The sequence below is a fragment of the Coregonus clupeaformis genome, chromosome 10, assembly GCF_020615455.1.
Source record: "Coregonus clupeaformis isolate EN_2021a chromosome 10, ASM2061545v1, whole genome shotgun sequence".
Lineage (NCBI taxonomy): Eukaryota > Metazoa > Chordata > Actinopteri > Salmoniformes > Salmonidae > Coregonus > Coregonus clupeaformis.
Window position 1 is genome coordinate 627752 of NC_059201.1, and position 22249 is coordinate 650000.

Here is a 22249-nt window from a genome sequence, read left to right on the forward strand (position 1 = left end):
ATAAGGGAGGGAAGAGTGGATGGGCCAGATGAAGGGAGAGGGTGATAAGGGGAGGGAAGAGTGGATGGGCCAGATGAAGGGAGAGGGTGATAAGGGAGGGAAGAGTGGATGGGCCAGATGAAGGGAGAGGGTGATAAGGGAGGGAAGAGTGGATGGGCCAGATGAAGGGAGAGGGTGATAAGGGAGGGAAGAGTGGATGGGCCAGATGAAGGGAGAGGGTGATAAGGGAGGGAAGAGTGGATGGGCCAGATGAAGGGAGAGGGTGATAAGGGAGGGAAGAGTGGGTGGGCCAGATGAAGGAGGGAGGAGAGGAGCAGTGGGAGAGAAAATGCAGAAAGGACATCCAGTAGTCTGACAAGAGGATAATTTCATGCAAATGTAGCTTTTAGTTTGGAAATCAAGGCAATGTTTTTTAACTCTCCTCCCTCCATCCTCTCCACTAAATGTTTTTCCTCTCTGTTTTTTTAATTTCACACTCCGATGCACAGCCATAAATGATGAAGAAATATTTCTTGAAAAACACGCAGTTCTTTTGTGACACTATTTTTAGTTTTTTGGTTGCATTTCGACAACAATAATATTTTCCCAGTAAATAAGCACAGTAACAACAACCGATGCTTAGGGGTTGGTTGGAACATATCTGTGTGAAATAGCTTCCCTTTGTAGTCCTCTGAAAAATCTGTTGGAACTAAACTGCTCCAGACGCTGATAAACACACACATGTTTTGTTCTTCTATGCTTGTGGGGACCTAAAATTGATTTCCATTCAAAATCCTATTTTACCTTAACCTCTTACCCTAACCCTAACCCTAACACCTGAGCTTAAAATAGCCTTTGATGACGTCATGGGGACGTGGGAAATGTCCCCACCAGGGAGAATTTCCCTTGTTTTACTATCCTTGTGGGGCCTTTGGGGGATTTTAGGTCCCCACAAGGATAGAAGAACCAACCCACCCACAGTCGCTCTCTGATACAGACCATCATCTTCTCACTCTGTTCACACCCCACAAATGAGACAATGTGTCATTTAACAATTTATAGCCCATTAGTAATTCTCTCTCCCTCTTAATTGTCATTCCACGATGCTACTTTCACTCTTATTACTCCTCTCTCTCTCTCTGAAAACCGACTCTTCAAGAGGAGAAACTCTCTAACTGTGCGTCAAGCGCTCTCTCTCAGTTTCTCTCCCTCTCTTTCTCAGAAAACTGGCTATTGGAGAGGAAAAGTTATTTATCAATCTGTCTGTCCATCTCTCAATGTATCATTCCATTCCAATGTTACATCTATCTATTTTATCATCTAATGCTGTATTGCTTTTCTGACTGTTGGGAGAAACATATTATACTGCCTATAAATAAATATAAATATATATATATAGCTTATAGATGGTTTAGAACTAACACATCAAACTCGATCTAAAAAGTCACTGTTGATGAGTGAGATCAGAGTCCATCTTGAACAAAATGTTTTTACTTGTCCCTGTCTGTCTGTTTCTGTCTGTTTCTGTGTGTTTCTGTGTGTGTCATGGCCTTGTCTTCCCCAATAAACTTTATTTCCTAGCTGAGCCTCCTTGTAATCGTCCAGACGGGGCAAGTCGACATACAACCCCCCTCCTGTCTGAGTGTCTGGGACCCAGCAACCCTGATGTGTCTCTGGACTGACATAAAGCCACTGTGACTGCTCCCAGCTGGCCACTCACACACACACACACACACACACACACACACACACACACACACACCCTCATATAGAAATAGACACACACTCAAGCCTGCACACACACACACACACAAAAGTATAGCTCCAGGTGGAGTTTCTGTCTTTTACGCCCCCCCACCCCACAGACTGGGGCTTAAAGCGCCATAGACACGGCTTTATTCATATTTCTCCACCTATGACACATGTGTGTGTGTGCGTGTGTGTGTGTCTCCTCATTCTCCCCAAGTCTCAACACTATTTGCTATAGTCGAACAGCGTTAACGATTTCCCCACACAGTGTGTGAAATCCTATTATCCTCTTCGTTATTGTGGTTCTAATTAAAAACACCTTGGCTAATTCAATTACTGTACAGGGTTACGGTTTCATTGAATGGTCAGGTCTGATACCCAGAAAGTTTCCAACTTGAATTCACACATGGAGCTCTGTCTTGTCTTTCACTGAAAAACAAGTCAGCGTTTCGCATCGTTTCATTTCTAGACGGGACACAAAGGCGGCGTGGCGACATATAAAGAAGAGGGGGGTGAGAGGAGGGATGGAGGAGAGGGAAAGAGTGAAAAGTCTAAACAATAAGCCAATAGGCAACACTGAGTGTACAAAACATTAAGAACACCTAATTGAGTAGCACCTAATTGAGTTGCACCCCCCTTTTTCCCTCAGAACAGCCTCAATTCGTCAATTCGTCAGGGCATGGACTCCACAAGGTGTCAAACGCGTTCCACAGGGATGCTGGCCCATGTTGACTCCAATGCTTTCAACAGTTGTGTCAAGTTGGCTGGATGTCCTTTGGGTCGTGGACCATTCTTGATTACACATGGGAAACTGTTGAGCGTGAAAAACCCAGCAGCGTTGCAGTTCTTGACAGAAACCGGTGTGCCTGGCACCTACAACCATACCCCGTTCAAAGGCATTTTAATCTTTTGTCTTGCCCATTCACCCTCTGAATGGCACACACACACAATTCATGTCTCAATTGTCTCAAGGCTTCAAAATCCTTATTTAACCCATCTCCTCGCATTCATCTACACTGATTGAAGTGGATTTAACAAGTGACATCAATAAGGGATCATAGCTTTCACCTGGTCAGTCTATGTCAGGGAAACAGCAGGTGTTCTTAATGTTTTGTCCACTCAAGTGTATATAGACCAAGAAAAATGGCAAAAGAGAGGAAGTGCATGGAGCGGAGGAAAGAGAGGAAGTGCATGGAGCGGAGGAAAGAGAGGAAGTGCATGGAGCGGAGGAAAGAGAGGAAGTGCATGGAACGGAGGAAAGAGAGGAAGTGCATGGAGCGGAGGAAAGAGAGGAAGTGCATGGAACTGAGGAAAGAGAGGAAGTGCATGGAGCGGAGGAAAGAGAGGAAGTGCATGGAGCGGAGGAAAGAGAGGAAGTGCATGAAACGGAGGAAAGAGAGGAAGTGCATGGAACGGAGGAAAGAGAGGAAGTGCATGGAACGGAGGAAAGAGAGGAAGTGCATGGAGCGGAGGAAAGAGAGGAAGTGCATGGAGCGGAGGAAAGAGAGGAAGTGCATGGAACGGAGGAAAGAGAGGAAGTGCATGGAGCGGAGGAAAGAGAGGAAGTGCATGGAGTGGAGGAAAGAGAGGAAGTGCATGGAACGGAGGAAAGAGAGGAAGTGCATGGAACGGAGGAAAGAGAGGAAGTGCATGGAACGGAGGAAAGAGAGGAAGTGCATGGAGCGGAGGAAAGAGAGGAAGTGCATGGAACGGAGGAAAGAGAGGAAGTGCATGGAGCGGAGGAAAGAGAGGAAGTGCATGGAGCGGAGGAAAGAGAGGAAGTGCATGGAGCGGAGGAAAGAGAGGAAGTGCATGGAACGGAGGAAAGAGAGGAAGTGCATGGAACGGAGGAAAGAGAGGAAGTGCATGGAGCGGAGGAAAGAGAGGAAGTGCATGGAACGGAGGAAAGAGAGGAAGTGCATGGAACGGAGGAAAGAGAGGAAGTGCATGGAGCGGAGGAAAGAGAGGAAGTGCATGGAGCGGAGGAAAGAAAGGAAGTGCATGGAACGGAGGAAAGAGAGGAAGTGCATGGAACAGAGGAAAGAGAGGAAGTGCATGGAGTGGAGGAAAGAGAGGTGGAATGGAGGAGGAAAGGAGGAGGACCACGAAAGGGAGAAAAGCAGGAAATTAGAAATAGAATTAGGAGTGGATGTAGATGTGGACTGACTCACCACTTGGCCGTTCTGGGGGTTCTTGTGTGCGTAGGGCGGACCGCGGATGTGGTTCCACATCTGGCCTGATGTCATGGCAAACACCACACACTGAGAGGAGAGGTAGGGAGCGAGAGACGGAGAGAGAGAGAGAGGTTCCAAAGTTACTGAAGCTACAGGTAGAAATTACTATACAATCATCAACACTCCTGCTGCTATTTCTTCACAGTCACACACAGAGTGAAAGAGAGAGAGGGAGATGGAGAGAGCGAGAGAGAGAGAGAGGTGGAGACAGAGATAGACAGAGAGAGGCTGCACACCCGCATCGATCCATCTCGCCACTCCAACAGAGGAGAGGAGAGGTAAAAACCACATTGAACCTGACCTCCGTGACTTGCCCGCTGCTCCCTTTACGATCAATAGTCTCTGTGGCTTCCTCAGCCCTCTCCCTGTCTCTTAACATATGGGACAACAACCCTCTCTGTCTACACATAGGACACTCCTCCACTCTGCCTCATACTGCCCTCACTATCAATAAGAGCATTGCTGCTGATGAAGACGGACTCCGCTGCTTCATGCTCATTGATTGTAGTTTACAAAAGAACTGAAGAAATGCAGAATTGAGATCATAAACACAAACATTTGCAGAAGAAAATGGATGGTTCACGGTGTATTAGCTGGGGGTTGAGTAGAATGTCCTTTTAAACTATGCCATCTACTTGCCAGAATAGTCATACACTCTGACCTCACGTTAAATAGAAGTTTCACGTTATAGACCGGAACTATTGTTTCACATACAGATGTAGGATCTTAATTTGAGCCAGTTTGCCCAGCAGGAAGAAATTATCCTGCAGCAACAGGAAATGTGAATAATTATGTGGATTATAATGAATGAACATTTTTGTAGGGGGTTGATACATTTTTCGTAAGGGAAAATCAAGTCTGAAATTTCAAATAGGAAATGACAAACTTCAGCAGCCTTTTTAAACCTCAAATAGTTTTACATTTCCTGCACTGCAGGAAAGTTCTCCTGCAACAGTGTGAACATATTAAGATCCTCAGATCTGTATTGACCTGGCGAAGTTGAGTTGAGTACAATGGCTTTTATAACTACATTATTTGTAACTATGGTATTGCACCTCACCCTCGGGGGTCAGAACATTATTATTGACGTACATGTATGGGTCCATGAATAGCCTGATAAAGTAATGGGAGTGTTCTAAGAAACCATTATGTGGAACACTTACGAAAGACTGTCAATATCACGCTGTGAAAACCGTTCATAGGAACATTCTGAGACCCTAACAACATCATACTGTCCCGTGTAGCTCAGTTAGTAGAGCATGGCGCTTGCAACGCCAGGGTTGTGGGTTCGATTCCCACGGGGGGCTAGTATGAAAAAATGTATGCACTCACTAACTGTAAGTGGCTCTGGATAAGAGCGTCTGCTAAATGACTAAAATGTAAAAATGTACCACCCACCACTTACCTACTTCAGAGATGTTGTGCTCTCACCAGTCCATTGTATGTGTGTGCTCTGACCACAGGATATTGTGATTGTGTGTGCCTGTCTGCATATGCATATATGTGTACAGTGGGGGAAAAAAGTATTTAGTCAGCCACCAATTGTGCAAGTTCTCCCACTTAGGTACACGTCAACTATGACAGACAAAATGAGATTTTTTTTCTCCAGAAAATCACATTGTAGGATTTTTTATGAATTTATTTGCAAATTATGGTGGAAAATAAGTATTTGGTCAATAACAAAAGTTTCTCAATACTTTGTTATATACCCTTTGTTGGCAATGACACAGGTTTAAACTTTTTCTGTAAGTCTTCACAAGGTTTTCACACACTGTTGCTGGTATTTTGGCCCATTCCTCCATGCAGATCTCCTCTAGAGCAGTGATGTTTTTGGGCTGTCGTGGGCAACACAGACTTTCAACTCCCTCCAAAGATTTTCTATGGGGTTGAGATCTGGAGACTGGCTAGGCCACTCCAGGACCTTGAAATGCTTCTTACGAAGCCACTCCTTCGTTGCCCGGGCGGTGTGTTTGGGATCATTGTCATGCTGAAAGACCCAGCCACGTTTCATCTTCAATGCCCTTGCTGATGGAAGGAGGTTTTCACTCAAAATCTCACGATACATGGCCCCATTCATTCTTTCCTTTACACGGATCAGTCGTCCTGGTCCCTTTGCAGAAAAACAGCCCCAAAGCATGATGTTTCCACCCCCATGCTTCACAGAGGTATGGTGTTCTTTGGATGCAACTCAGCATTGTTGAGTTTTTACCAAAAAGTTATATTTTGGTTTCATCTGACCATATGACATTCTCCCAATCTTCTTCTGGATCATCCAAATGCACTCTAGCAAACTTCCGACGGGCCTGGACATGTACTGGCTTAAGCAGGGGGACACGTCTGGCACTGCAGGATTTGAGTCCCTGGCGGCGTAGTGTGTTACTGATGGTAGGCTTTGTTACTTTGGTCCCAGCTCTCTGCAGGTCATTCACTAGGTCCCCCCGTGTGGTTCTGGGATTTTTGCTCACCGTTCTTGTGATCATTTTGACCCCACGGGGTGAGATCTTGCGTGGAGCCCCAGATCGAGGGAGATTATCAGTGGTCTTGTATGTCTTCCATTTCCTAATAATTGCTCCCACAGTTGATTTCTTCAAACCAAGCTGCTTACCTATTGCAGATTCAGTCTTCCCAGCCTGGTGCAGGTCTACAATGTTGTTTCTGGTGTCCTTTGACAGCTCTTTGGTCTTGGCCATAGTGGAGTTTGGAGTGTGACTGTTTGAGGTTGTGGACAGGTGTCTTTTATACTGATAACAAGTTCAAACAGGTGCCATTAATACAGGTAACGAGTGGAGGACAGAGGAGCCTCTTAAAGAAGAAGTTACAGGTCTGTGAGAGCCAGAAATCTTGGTTGTTTGTAGGTGACCAAATACTTATTTTCCACCATAATTTGCAAATAATTCATTAAAAATCCTACAATGTGATTTTCTGGAGAAAAGAAATCTCAATTTGTCTGTCATAGTTGACGTGTACCTATGATGAAAATTACAGGCCTCTCTCATCTTTTTAAGTGGGAGAACTTGCACAATTGGTGGCTGACTAAATACTTTTTTCCCCACTGTATGTGTGTGTGTGTGATTGAGCTGATGTGTGCTCCTTGGTGTGCTCCTTGGGGTGTGTGTGCTCCTTGGTGTGCTCCTTGGGGTGTGTGTGCTCCTTGGGGTGTGTGTGTGTGTGTGTGTGTGCTCCTTGGTGTGCTCCTCTCTCACCAGTGCAGCCATGGCCCAGCCAGTCTTGTTGTAGATGAACTCCAGGTTGTTCCTGCGGAGGTAGAGCAGCCCTCCTACCAGAGACACCAGCAGGGCCAGGGCTATGGTGCCAGAGTAGTTAGGGGGACGGAACACACGGATCTGGAGGAGGAGAGGGAGGGAGGGATAGAGGAGGGGGAGGGACAGAAGAGAAGGAGAGAGGGACAGAGAGAGTGTGTGTGCATGCACATGTGTGTGAGGAACGAGAGAGAGAGAGGAGAGAGAGAAAGAGAGAGAGGAGAGAGAGGAGAGAGAAAGAGAGAGAGACAGAGAGAGGAGAGAGACAGAGAGAGAGAGAGAGAGAGAGACAGAGAGAGGAGAGAGAGGAGAGAGAGGAGAGAGAGAGAGAGAGAGAGACAGAGAGAGAGAGAGAGCGAGAGACAGAGAGAGAGAGAGAGAGAGAGAGAGAGACAGAGAGAGAGAGACAGAGAGAAACCAAGAGAGAGACAGAGAGAGAGACAGAGACAGAGACAGAGAGAGAGAGAGAGAGAGACAGAGAGAGAGAGAGAGAGAGAGAGAGAGAGAGAGAGAGAGAGAGAGAGACAGAGAGAGAGAGATAGAGAGAGAGAGACAAAGAGAGAGAGAGACAAAGAGAGAGAGATAGAGAGAGAGAGACAAAGAGAGAGAGATAGAGAGAGAGAGACAAAGAGAGAGAGAGAGAGAGAGAGAGAGAGAGAGAGAGAGAGAGAGAGAGAGAGAGAGAGAGAGAGAGAGAGAGAGAGAGAGAGAGAGAGAGAGAGAGAGAGAGAGAGGAGAGAGAGAGAGAGAGAGAGAGAGAGAGAGAGAGAGAGAGGAGAGAGAGAGACAGAGAGGAGAAAGAGAGAGAGAGATAGAGAGAAAGAAAGAAAGAAAGCAGAGTAGAAAGAGTGAAAGGAGGTGGGGTAGAGAGAGGGAGACCCAGTGAAAGGAGGTGGGGTAGAGGGAGGGAGACCCAGTGAAAGGAGGTGGGGTAGAGAGAGGGAGACCCAGTGAAAGGAGGTGGGGTAGAGGGAGGGAGACCCAGTGAAAGGAGGTGGGGTAGAGAGAGGGTGACCCAGTGAAAGGAGGTGGGGTAGAGGGAGGGAGACCCAGTGAAAGGAGGTGGGGTAGAGAGAGGGTGACCCAGTGAAAGGAGGTGGGGTAGAGAGAGGGAGACCCAGTGAAAGGAGGTGGGGTAGAGAGAGGGAGACCCAGTGAAAGGAGGTGGGGTAGAGGGAGGGAGACCCAGTGAAAGGAGGTGGGGTAGAGAGAGGGTGACCCAGTGAAAGGAGGTGGGGTAGAGAGAGGGAGACCCAGTGAAAGGAGGTGGGGTAGAGGGAGGGAGACCCAGTGAAAGGAGGTGGGGTAGAGAGAGGGAGACCCAGTGAAAGGAGGTGGGGTAGAGGGAGGGAGACCCAGTGAAAGGAGGTGGGGTAGAGGGAGGGACACAGTTAGTTTTGCCTGATCAAAGAAAACTATTTTAGAATGATATAGCTCAGTACAATGTAATTACACCTAGTTGAATAACACAAGGGCTCAGGTAGGGAGACAGGCTGAAGGCACCAAATAAGAGGCATATCAAGTTTCATAATATGATATTACTGGGGAATAGCATATCCACAGTAATGAAAAGATACGTCACATTCCCATTCAAACAAAGAGATATACAGCGCATTCGGAATGTATTCTGACCCCTTTACTTTTCCAAAGTTTTGTACGTTACAGCCCTATAAAATTGATTAAATTGTTTATTTCCCTCATCAATCTAAACACAATACCCCATAATGACAAAGCGAAAACAGGTTCAGAATCTTTTTCTATTTAAAAATTTATAAAAATAAGAAATACCTTATTTACATAAGTATTCAGACCCTTTGCTATGAGACTCGAAATTGAGATCAGGTGCATCCTGTTTCCATTGATCATCCTTGAGATGTTTCTACAACTTGATCGGAGTCCACCTGTGGTAAATTCAATTGATTGGACATGATTTGGAAAGGCACACACCTGTCTATATAAGGTCCCACAGTTGACAGTGCACGTCAGAGCAAAAACCAAGCCATGAGGTCGAAGGAATTGTCCGTAGAGCTCCGAGACAGGATTGTGTTGAGGCACAGATCTGAGGAAGGGTACCAAAAAATGTCTGCAGCATTGAAGATCCCCAAGAACACAGAGGCCTCCATAATTCTTAAATGGAAGAAGTTTGGAACCACCAAGACTCTGGGGAGAAGGGCCTTGGTCAGGGAGGTGACCAAGAAACCAATTGTCACTCTGACAGAGCTCCAGAGTTATTCTGTGGAGATGGGATAACCTTCCAGAAGGACAACCATCTTTGCAGCACTCCACCAATCAGGCCTTTATGGTAGAGTGGCCAGACGGAAGCCACTCCTCAGTAAAAGGCACATGACAGCCCGCTTAGAGTTTGTCAAAAGGCACCTAAAGGACTCTCAGACCATGAGAAACAGGATTCTCTGGTCTGATGAAACCAAGATTTAACTCTTTGGCCTGAATGCCAAGCGTCAAGTCTGGAGGAAACCTGGCACCATCCCTACGGTGAAGCATGGTGTTGGCAGCATCATGCTGTGGGGATGTCTTTCAGCGGCAGGGACTGGGAGACTAGTCAGGATCGATGGAAATATGAACAGAGCAAAGTACAGACAGATCCTTGATGAAAACCTGCTTCAGAGCGCTCAGGACCTCAGACTGGGGCGAAGGTTCACCTTCCAAAAGGACAACGACCCAAAGCACACAGCCAAGATAACGCAGGAGTGGCTTCGGGACAAGTCTATGAATGTCCTTGAGTGGCCCGGACTTGAACCCGATTGAACATCTCCGGAGAGACCTGAAAATAGTTGTGCAGCGACGCTCCCCATCCAACCTGACCGAACTTGAGAGGATCTGCAAAGAAACTCCCCAAATAAAGGTGTGCCAAGCTTGTAGCGTCATACCCAAGAAGACTCGAGGCTGTAATTGCTGCCAAAGGTCCTTCAACAAAGTACTGAGTAAAGGGTCTGAATATTTATGTAAATGTGATATTTACGTTTTTTTATTTTGAATAAATTTCCAAAAATGTCTAAACACCTGTTTTTGCTTTGTCATGATGGGGTATTGTGTGTAGATTGATGAGGAAAATGTATTCCATTTTAGAATAAGGCTGTAACGTAACAAAAATGTGGAAAAAGTAAAGGCGTCTGAATACATTCCGAATGCACTGTACATGTGCAGCTATAGTAGGCCAGAGTTGAATTCATCAGGACATAATGTTGAAAAACTTTTTTGAAAACGATAATGAGCATTTCATTTTGGACAAGTTCAGGTAGTCCCCTCAATGTTTCAGTCCGGTTTTTTTCTTCAGTTTGAACACAACCCAGATCTGAGTCTTCTTGTTGGTCGATCGTCGGCCTTGCCTTCTAATGCTATTGGATTAGCTCAAATAAAGGGAACCACATATCCCATAATTCAGTCTGCTTGTAGAACCGAGAGGGAGAGTGTGTGTGCGTGTTAGAACGTTGGGCCAGTAACCGAAAGGTTGTTGGTTCGAATACACGAGTCGACAAGGTGAAAATCTGTCGCTGTGCCCTAGAGCAAGGCACTTAACCCTAATTTGCTCCAGGGGTGTCGTACTACTATGGCTGACGCTGTAAAACAACACATTTCACTGCACCTATCCGGTGTTTGTATGTGTGTGTGTCCACTGTCAACCACCGTTTTTCAAATCAGCAGGATGACAGAGAATCCAAAGGATTAATGGGCAACTGGTGGAGATGTCTCCCCGTAATGGAGGACGTGGGTTTAAAAAGGGAGCCCCTCTGAGCATTAATTGACACTGTGGAATTAATAAGGATAACAGTATCTAACCTCATTGGGATTCTTATAGAGCAGTGGGCCATATAGAAAGCATTCGATACCACAGCCATTAGCTGGTCATTGTGTTTTTCGGGCTGTATAAAAGACAGTACATGGGCAAAGTGCTCTTGTCCTTCTTGCAGGATGCGTCTCGCATCTCTAAGATGGATCTGAAACTGATGATGCTATCTCTGACGCAGCTATAAAAAGGATAACCTTTGGTATTGTATTCATGTTTGGCACATAGTTAGGTACAAATATTATATCTGATATGTTTTTGTGATGCTTATATGTTTCGTGACTGGTAAATAGTTGTGTGTGCGCTTTTTAAAAGCTTTCAAATGTGATAGGCAGGCCTGAGTTTAAATGGTATTTGTTGTCTTTCAAATATGTTGAGCGTTCGATTGAGCCTGCTGGATTGGTGGTGTTTGCACTTTTGGGATGATTCCATTAGCTCCATTCCTCCAGGCAAGCCCGATCAGGCGCAGCTAAAATATCAGACAGAAAACAGACACTATTTGAACCCGGGTCTTCTGTCACCTGTACAATCATCACAGGTGTATTATGTAAAAGGTTAATTCTCACCTGGACGTCGGTGCGGTCTGCGATCCACTTGGCCAGCTGCTCCGAGGCAAAGCCGATCCGCTGGAGGTCGAAGGTGTCTGCCCTCTTAGGTTTTCCCTTAGCTGGGAAGTGCATGAAGGTAGGGGCCGAGTTCATATTCAGCTGGAGACAGCAGAGACAGAGAGCGAGAGCGAGAGCGAGAGCGAGAGAGAGAGAGGAAAGGATTGATGAGAGACAGATACAGTAGGTAGGAGGAAAGAAAGAGAGAGAGAGAGAGAGAGAGAGAGAGAGAGAGAGAGAGAGAGAGAGAGAGAGAGAGAGAGAGAGAGAGAGACAGAGAGAGAGAGAGAGAGAGAGAGAAAGAGACAGAGAGAGAGAGAGAGAGAGAGAGACAGAGACAGAGAGAGAGAGAGAGAGAGAGAGAGAGAGAGAGAGAGAGAGAGAGAGAGAGAGAGAGAGAGAGAGAGAGAGAGAGAGACAGATACAGTAGGTAGGAGGAGAGAGAGAGAGCAATTTGCACATTGTTACAACACTGTATATATACATAATATGACATTTGAAATGTCTTTATTCTTTCGAAACTTCTGAGTGTAATGTTTACTGCTAATATTTATTGTTTATTTCACTTTTGTTTACTATCTACTTCACTTGCTTTGGCAATGTTAACATACGTTTCCCATGCCAATAAAGCCCTTAAATTGAAAAAATTGAATTGAATTGAGAGAGAGAGAGCGAGAGAGAGAGACAGAGAGATAGAGAGAGACAGAGAGAGAGGGAGAGAGAGAGAGGAAAGGATTGATGAGAGACAGATACAGTAGGTAGGAGGAGAGATACAGTAGGTAGGAGGAGAGAGAGAGAGAGAGTTAACACACGTTTCCCATGCCAATAAAGCCCTTAAATTGAATTGAATTGAATTGAGAGAGAGAGAGAGAGAGAGAGAGAGAGAGAGAGAGAGAGAGAGAGAGGAGAGAGGGACATAGGTGGAAAGGGCAAAGAGAGAATGGAGAGAAGTGGTGAAAACTCCAATTACATGACGTGTGCACATACCATTGCCCATACAAAAACATCCCCTATACACAGTTTATTTTCCCCAGTGGTGTTATGATCAAGCATGGGGCCCACCACATGATGTGACTGGCCATGAGGCCACCCACCCAGGGAGGGAGGGGGCGGCACGGGCAGAGCACTCACTGTTGGCACTAACATACACCTAATTACTAGACTCTCCCACTGCACAGGCTGGCCATTAGGCCTAATGAACGGCTAGGCATGCACACTGCGTACTTATTATGCTAGGTGTCTGCCTGCTCTTTCTCTCTCTCTATATATCTCTCTCTCTCTCCCACCCTCCCTGCCTACAGTAATCTCTCTCTCCCTCTCAACAATATTCTCTCTCCCTCTCTTTCAAAAGTATTCTCTCTCACTCAATTGTTACCTCTCTATTTTTCTCTTTCTGTATCTGTCTCGCCTGATTCTGTCTCTAAAATGAATCTCTTTCCCTCTTAGATACAGTGAGGGAAAAAAGTATTTGATCCACTGCTGATTTTGTACGTTTGCCCACTGACAAAGACATGATCAGTCTATAATTTGAATGGTAGGTTTCTTTGAACAGTGAAAGACAGAATAACAACAAAAAAATCCAGAAAAACGCATGTAAAAAATGTTTTAAATTGATTTGCATTTTAATGAGGGAAATAAGTATATGACCCCTCTGCAAAACGTGACTTAGTTTGGTGGCAAAATCCTTGTTGGCAATCACAGATGTCAGATGTTTCTTGTAGTTGGCCACCAGGTTTGCACACATCTCAGGAGGGATTTTGTCCCACTCCTCTTTGCAGATCTTCTCCAAGTCATTAAGGTTTTGAGGCTGACGTTTGGCAACTCGAACCTTCAGCTCCCTCCACAGATTTTCTATGGGATTAAGGTCTGGAGACTGGCTAGGCCACTCCAGGACCTTAATGTGCTTCTTCTTGAGCAACTCCTTTGTTGCCTTGGCCGTGTGTTTTGGGTCATTGTCATGCTGGAATACCCATCCACGACCCATTTTCAATGCCCTGGCTGAGGGAAGGAGGTTCTCACCCAAGATTTGACGGTACATGGCCCCGTCCATCGTCCCTTTGATGCTGTGAAGTTGTCCTGTCCCCTTAGCAGAAAAACACCACCAAAGCATAATGTTTCCACCTCCATGTTTGACGGTGGGGATGGTGTTCTTGGGGTCATAGGCAGCATTCCTCCTCCTCCAAACACGGCGAGTTGAGTTGATGCCAAAGAGCTCAATGTTGGTCTCATCTGACCACAACACTTTCACCCAGTTCTCCTCTGAATCATTCAGATGTTCATTGGCAAACTTCAGACGGGCCTGTCTATGTGCTTTGTTGAGCAGGGAGACCTTGTTGGCGCTGCAGGATTTCAGTCCTTCACGGCGTAGTGTGTTACCAATTGTTTTCTTGGTGACTATGGTCCCAGCTGCCTTGAGATCATTGACAAGATCCTCCCGTGTAGTTCTGGGCTGATTCCTCACCCTTCTCATGATCATTGCAACTCCATGAGGTGAGATCTTGCATGGAGTCCCAGGCCGAGGGAGATTGACAGTTCTTTTGTGTTTCTTCCATTTGCGAATAATCCCACCAACTGTTGTCACCTTCTCACCAAGCTGCTTGGCGATGGTCTTGTAGCCCATTCCAGCCTTGTGTAGGTCTACAATCTTGTCCCTGACATCCTTGGAGAGCTCTTTGGTCTTGGCCATGGTGGAGAGTTTGGAATCTGATTGATTGATTGCTTCTGTGGACAGGTGTCTTTTATACAGGTAACAAACTGAGATTAGGAGCACTCCCTTTAAGAGTGTGCTCCTAATCTCAGTTTGTTACCTGTATAAAAGACACCTGGGAGCCAGAAATCTTTCTGATTGAGAGGGGGTCAAATGCTTATTTCCCTCATGAAAATGCAAAACAATTTATAACATTTCTGAAATGTGTTTTTCTGGATTTCTTTGTTGTTATTCTGTCTCTCACTGTTCAAATAAACCTACCATTAAAATTATAGACTGATCATTTCTTTGTCAGTGGGCAAACGTACAAAATCAACAGGGGATCAAATACTTTTTTCCCTCAATGTATCTCTCTATCTACTACTATCGCTATATCTCTCGATCTCTCTATCTACTATATCTCCACTGTGTGATTCTCGGTCTTTCTCTTTCCATTTGGTTTACCTTCCAAACCCATCATCCTGCAATTAAAATCAACTAAAAAGTCAGTCTATTCCCACCTCTTCCCCCCTCCAAATTCACAGAGAACAAAGTGAGGATCATTACGGAGGTTATTTCTCTTAATTGCATGAAACGAGCCCACCGCATCCTCCCTGGAGCGTAGAGGTGATTCGCCCATTAGGAGTACTACATTAGCACTCTCTCCATTATAACAAAAGAAAAGCTAGACAAAGTGATCTGCATTTAATTACATGTCCTTTTAATCTTAGAGGCCCATAATCGCATAATTGCTCGAGTGGAGAGTGTGAGGCGTACCTCAGGGGTGAGTATTTAACCCAGATTAATTGCTCATTGGCTATGGTAATGAGTGGTTGGAAGCTTCACATCTGTTTATTGTCATGCAAATTAGTGTTAGTGATAAGAAACCAAAGTTGTATTATGGCTTTCTCTGGTGCTGAGTTGCTATGGCGATGTGGAGTATGTATTTATGTGTTGGGGCGGTTGTTTTCCCACTGTATCGAGGTCTGCACTGAGTGACACAGCAGGCGGTGATGTACTGTAAGACACTCAGGCACACAGTGACATGCACACACATACGCCCACAGGGTCTTCGCCCACGGCCCACCTATGGAAAATAATGACAACCCCAGGGAAAGTGGTTGGTCGCACAGAAACGACTCTCATCAATCTCCCACACTGATGTTTATCTAGCCGCCAGCTTGCAAGGAGTGCATGACAGTGGCTGCTCAAGACAACTGGCGGGCTTTACACAGGCAGCCCAATTCTGATCTTTTGACAATAATTAATCTTTTGACCAATTCGATCTGATCTTTTACCAATAATTGGGCAAAAGATCAGAATTGGGCTGCCTGTGTAAATGTAGCCAATGTGTATTATTATCAACTTCTAGGAACCTTGGTGTTGGATTAGATACAGTGGGGGAAAAAAGGTATTTAGTCAGCCACCAATTGTGCAAGTTCTCCCACTTAAAAAGATGAGAGAGGCCTGTAATTTTCATCATAGGTACACGTCAACTATGACAGACAAAATGAGAAAAACATTTCCAGAAAATCACATTGTAGGATTTTTAATGAATTTATTGGCATATGATGGTGGAAAATAAGTATTTGGTCAATAACAAAAGTTTCTCAATACTTTGTTATATACCCTTTGTTGGCAATGACACAGGTTTAAACGTTTTCTGTAAGTCTTCACAAGGTTTTCACACACTGTTGCTGGTATTTTGGCCCATTCCTCCATGCAGATCTCCTCTAGAGCAGTGATGTTTTGGGGCTGTCGCTGGGCAACACAGACTTTCAACTCCCTCCAAAGATTTTCTATGGGGTTGAGATCTGGAGACTGGCTAGGCCACTCCAGGACCTTGAAATGCTTCTTACGAAGCCACTCCTTCGTTGCCCGGGCGGTGTGTTTGGGATCATTGTCATGCTGAAAGACCCAGCCACGTTTCATCTTCAATGCCCTTGCTGATGGAAGGAGGGTTTCACTCAAAATCTCACGATACATGGCCCCATTCATTCTTTCCTTTACACGGATCAGTCGTCCTGGTCCCTTTGCAGAAAAACAGCCCCAAAGCATGATGTTTCCAACCCCATGCTTCACAGTAGGTATGGTGTTCTTTGGATGCAACTCAGCATTCTTTGTCCTCCAAACATGACGAGTTGAGTTTTTACCAAAAAGTTATATTTTGGTTTCATCTGACCATATGACATTCTCCCAATCCTCTTCTGGATCATCCAAATGCACTTCAGATGGGCCTGGACATGTACTGGCTTAAGCAGGGGGACACGTCTGGCACTGCAGGATTTCAGTCCCTGGCGGCGTAGTGTGTTACTGATGGTAGGCTTTGTTACTTTGGTCCCAGCTCTCTGCAGGTCATTCACTAGGTCCCCCCGTGTGGTTCTGGGATTTTTGCTCACCGTTCTTGTGATCATTTTGACCCCACGGGGTGAGATCTTGCGTGGAGCCCCAGATCGAGGGAGATTATCAGTGGTCTTGTATGTCTTCCATTTCCTAATAATTGCTCCCACAGTTGATTTCTTCAAACCAAGCTGCTTACCTATTGCAGATTCAGTCTTCCCAGCCTGGTGCAGGTCTACAATTTTGTTTTTGGTGTCCTTTGACAGCTCTTTGGTCTTGGCCATTGTGGAGTTTGGAGTGTGACTGTTTGAGGTTGTGGACAGGTGTCTTTTATACTGATAACAAGTTCAAACAGGTGCCATTAATACAGGTAATGAGTGGAGGACAGAGGAGCCTCTTAAAGAAGAAGTTACAGGTCTGTGAGAGCCAGAAATCTTGCTTGTTTGTAGGTGACCAAATACTTATTTTCCACCATAATTTGCAAATAAATTCATTAAAAATCCTACAATGGGATTTTCTGGAATTTTTTTTCTCAATTTGTCTGTCATAGTTGACGTGTACCTATGATGAAAATTACAGGCCTCTCTCATCTTTTTAAGTGGGAGAACTTGCACAATTGGTGGCTGACTAAATACTTTTTTCCCCCACTGTATGTCATGATGTTCCAAAAAGGTCTGCATCCCTTTGTTCTTCTGGATAGGATAAGTGGTGTACTTGGTTCCTTTCCTGGCAGACATGGATCTCCTGCCCAATGCTGTCAAAAAATCAATTTACTTTGAAGATAGGAATCTCTTCCTTGTCATCACTAGGTTGGTCAATTAAGCAATAAGGCATGAGGGGGTGTGGTATATGGCCAATATACCACGGCTAAGGGCTGTTCTTAATACAGCCGTTAGCTGTTATAATCTGGTTACCAACGTAATTAGAGCAGTAATACCTGTGGTATTCGGTCTGATATACCACAGATGTCAGCCAATCAGAACTCAAGGCTCAAATCACCCAGTTTATAATATGGATTATCCATTCAGAGTACTGTATGTAGGGTGTGCATGCACTGAGTCATGAGTACAGTATGTGAGTTGGATGAGAGAGCTCATCTACATAAATCAAGACTATACATCCATTGCAAGGTACATGAGCGTTTGTGTACGCGAGTACTTCGCTAAATGTCACCCGACACTATCATATATAATTAACCATCAGAGGCACATCCAAAACAATGTTCAGCTGATGTGAATCCCCAAACTCTCTCCCTAAGTGGCCTGAGTCACCGGTGGCGCTTAAAATGGCCGCCGGACGACGAGGCCCCGCTGGTAAATAAAACCCTGTCAGCCACCTCTGATTTATTTACCTTATTTCAATTATTAATCTCTCCTTTAAACTTCGCCTGCGTGCTAATTAGCATGCTGTGTCACCGCGCCGAGGATGACAGGCCCCTATGAACATGGAAATGAGGGCTTTGGGGATGGAGGGAGCGAGGGAGGAACGGAGGGGGGATGGATGGATGGAGGGGGACTGGGGGCTAGATCCAGACGGTTACCTGCTGAAAGACGTCAGCCCCGTCATCATAGTCCACCATGGTGAAGAAGAGTTTGTTAGAGAAAGCCGAGGAGTAGCGCCAGGAGTTAGCCAGCACCTGGTACTCCTCGTTAGCTTGTCTGTTAAAAAGACAGGGGGAGAGAGAGAGAAAGAAAGGAAGAGAGAAAAGAGAGAGAGAAAGGAAGAGAAAATAAAGTGGAAAAGGAAGAGAGAGAGAGAGAGAGAGAGAGAGAGAGAGAGAGAGAGATAGAGAGAGAGAGAGAGAGAGAGAGAGGGAAGAAGAAACAGATGAGTAAATGCTGGTGTTGATCATGGCCATGTTGGCTTGAGGAGGCAGTTGGAAGAGACGGACGAGGACAGAGAGACACTCATGCTCCTCCCCAGAGAGAGAGAAGGATAACGACGCCACGCCGTGAAAACTAGTGTCTGAGAAGAACGTCGCTACAGCTCTAATTATTGTTCTATCCCGTCCTGGACAGACGAGGAAAACATCACGCCAAACCACCATCTCTCTACCCATCACATTCCCTTTGACTCTGGCGATGCTGACACTTCCTATGCCCGTCGCAGTTCCCCTACACTGGCATGACAGGAGAAACGATAACAAAAAACAAATGTGCCAATTAGAAGGGAAATTACGGCAGACATTTTGCAAATTGAGCCATAGCCACTCAACCTGTCACGGGTAAATACAGACAGTGGCGGACTCGTCAGGTCTGCCACAGTGGCGGCTATGAAGGTGAAAATGAATGTACAGCAAACTTCTTTATATAATGTGACGTAATAGAGTTAAAAGTAGAGTTACAAAATTCCTGAAACGTTCAATAAATTCCCTGGTTTTCCAGAATTCATGGTTGGAGGATTCCGGATTTCCCGCTTATTCCCTCCTGTTTCCAGGATTCCGGGAATTTATTGAAAGTTCCAGGAATTTTGCAACCCTAGTTAAAAGTACACTTAAAACTAGTGGAAAGAGAGCTTGGGACTGTGGAAGTCTTGAAGCTTCATGGCACACATTTATGCCCACAGAGCGTGCCTTTACTTCCTAAACTCCTAGTTAGAGCTCAAATAACCTCATCAAAGTATGTTTACTCCAGATGGCTTCGTAAAGTCGCAGTGCGAACGTCTGGTGACAACTTAAATGTCCTCTGACAACTTTAATGTCCTCTGCCACACGTTACAGTACATAAATTCACAAAAGGGACAACAAAGAAGCATGAATAATACAAGTAACAAAACAGGCTTTTCTGCTGGGAATTAAACAACTTGCATCAATGCATTAAACAACTTGCATCAATGTTGCATTTCCGTCATGTACTATTCATGCTCCTACATAAGTCATATGGTTTGTAGTGTTTCACGCCCTGCAGTGCTCTACATATAGCGACTCTCTTCAGAGGGTGTTGTGTTGCCCTTTTGGTGATAAACGTCTTTAAACAATTAGTAGCTTTCACTACAGTGCACTTTAAATGATACTGTCATTGGAGGGAGGGAGAGAGGGAGGGAGGGAGAGAGGGAGGGAGGGAGAGAGGGAGAGAGGGAGGGAGAAAGATAGAGGAACTGAGATAGAGAGAAGGAAATAAACAAAAGAGAGAAAAGAGAGAGAGAAGAATGAAAGAAAGAAAGAGTGATGCCAGTGTGTCACGCCCTGACTCTGGGAACTGGTATTTGTTGAGTCAGGGTGTGTATTTTCTGTGTGGTATGTTCTATGTTGTATTTTCTAGGTTTAGATCTAGATTGTCTAGATCTATGTTGGCCGGTGTGGTTCCCAATCAGAGGCAGCTGTCGCTCGTTGTCTCTGATTGGGGACCATACTTAGACAGCCTATTGGTACTAGTGGGTTGTGGGATTTTGTTCCAGTTAAGGTATGTTGTGTTGTGCTGCCTTGGACTTCACGTTTCGTTTCGTTTGTTGTTTTGTCGTTGTGTTTAATATTTAATAAACATGTACGCATATCACGCTGCGCCTTGGTCCGTCCCGTTCATCAACTAACGTGACACAGTGCGAGGACCCCTTGCGATTAGCAGTCCCTCCCGGTGCCCGTCAGTACTTTGAATGCCGGCGGCGGCGGGGGTCACGACTCAAAATGTATCTTGAGCGCCCGCTGACTAGCGACGCGATGGCATCGTTTATGTAAATGGTCCGTCCCAATTGCGAAGAAGAGAGAGCTAGCGCGTGACATTAACTAATGTGCCTCGGAGTGACATCCTCAAATTGAAAGGAAACCTTGTTTCTTCGTTAAGATAAATTGATAAATAAATGCATATGTAGAGGTTGGCCCCGCCGTCATCGAGAGGGCGAGAGAGAGAGAGATAGTGAGCGAGAGAGAGAGAGAGAGACAGAGAGAGAGAGAGAGAGAGAGAGATAGTGAGCGAGAGGAAGAGAGAGAGAGAGAGATAAATAAGTGATTTGAGTCGAAGAGCAGATGATTAAAAAAGCATTATGGGTCACGGGGAACAGAGAGGATGATGGGAGTGTGAAAGGTCAGTGTGGATTAAATTAACTTCCTCTGTTTCCGTAATACACATGATTATTCCCTGGTTGGCGTTATCTTTATTAAATGAAGCGAACGTGTGAGGGCTCCTTGAGGAGAGAAACACCCCGGTGAGACACTGGGCCCCAAAACGTACATCTACACTCAACAGACTGGCTGTTATGTAGAGTAGATCACTATCTAGAGGTCATCACTAGAGGTCAAAAGATCATGTTGACTGTTGTCTATGTCATAACCAAACGTAGATCTAGACTGAACAGACTGGCAGGTTGATGGACCATCACTAAAGGTCAAAAGGGCATGATGACTTCAGCCTATGTCCTCTTCTTTAAACCCTAACGTAGATCTAGACTGAATAGACTGACTGTTCTGTAGAGTTGACCACCGTCTATGTTGATGGGTCATCACTAGAGGTCAATAGGTCATCATGACTCTCCTATGGCATACTTTCCCTCATTCAATTGTCTCTCTTTCATCAATTGCGTGATTGATTTGTATTATCATGTATTGACCTATGGACCCAATCAAATTAAAGACTTATTGGGCCGAGGTGGGCAACTCCAGTCCTGAAGGGTTACTGGAACAATGCTCTAACCGCTAGGCTACCTGACTCAAACAAACAGCTCATCCTGATCTTCAAATCAAATCACAATTTATTTCAAGTGTATTTCACCAGGTCTCAACACACTGGGCTGAGATCTGTACACAGTGCTGTGTAGTATAGCGCCTCCTGTCTGTCGTGGTGTGGCGGAGCGGAGGGGTTCCGTACCTGCAGACGGAGCACTGCCTCTGCGGCTGCAGCGCTGTGAACATCACGATGACCGAGTAGTTCCGGGGCGGGGCCTTGACGAACCTCCGGAACTTATCGCCGTTCATCCGGATCACGGAACGCCGGGAGCTCCACTCCATCATCTGCTCCACCTTCTCCGTCAACATGTTCTGGAAAACCAGGGATGGAGAGAGGGAGGACGAGAGGGGAGGAAGAAGAGGCAGAAGGAGGGAAGGACGGAGGAAGAGTGAAAGAGAGGGAAGGGAAAACAGGAGAAAGCATTATGACCAAGTGTTAAACTAGGGGTCAACGTTTTCTATAATGAATGAGTTGTACATACGAATCTCAAGAGGGGGTGCTGTCAAATGTTGTGATGTGTGACAGCCATTGTGTACTACAACTCTTTCCCGGAATCCATTTTTAGAGAGAAAATCTACACGTTCTCTCCCCCCTCTCCTTTACAAAAGGGCCTTGTGGTAAAAGTCGAAAAACATTGAAAAACTATTTTGCGACCTCGCTCAAATTGGAAGTTCTATTCATGTGCGCTGAATGCGAGCTCTGAACAGAAGTACAATACCGCAGTAACTAACAACTTAGGCTAGTGTTCAGAGTCTAGAAACTCATAGTAAAAGTGGAAAACATTGAATAACTCGTGGCATCGCTCTCGTTCGAAGTCTCATTCACAACGGCCAGCAACTCAAGGCCAAACAGTGCCAAATTCACATGGGGAGTTTACAGTTGCTTCTTTTTCAACAGTTCTCTTCAGAGTTATGTAGTTATGTAGAAATAGAC

General features: G+C 45.4%; 1 protein-coding gene across 1 annotated transcript in view; it reads right to left on the reverse strand.

Annotated features, from left to right (window-relative positions):
* Positions 1-22249, reverse strand: part of tusc3 (tumor suppressor candidate 3) — a 71960-nt gene that overhangs the window by 26578 nt on the left and 23133 nt on the right. Inside the window, exons 2-6 of the mRNA XM_045222801.1 lie at positions 21458-21627; positions 18199-18316; positions 11594-11734; positions 7166-7306; positions 3900-3989 (exon numbers count right to left, since the gene is read on the reverse strand). Of these exons, the coding sequence (XP_045078736.1) occupies positions 3900-3989; positions 7166-7306; positions 11594-11734; positions 18199-18316; positions 21458-21627 (660 nt within the window). The remainder of the gene's footprint in view (positions 1-3899; positions 3990-7165; positions 7307-11593; positions 11735-18198; positions 18317-21457; positions 21628-22249) is intronic.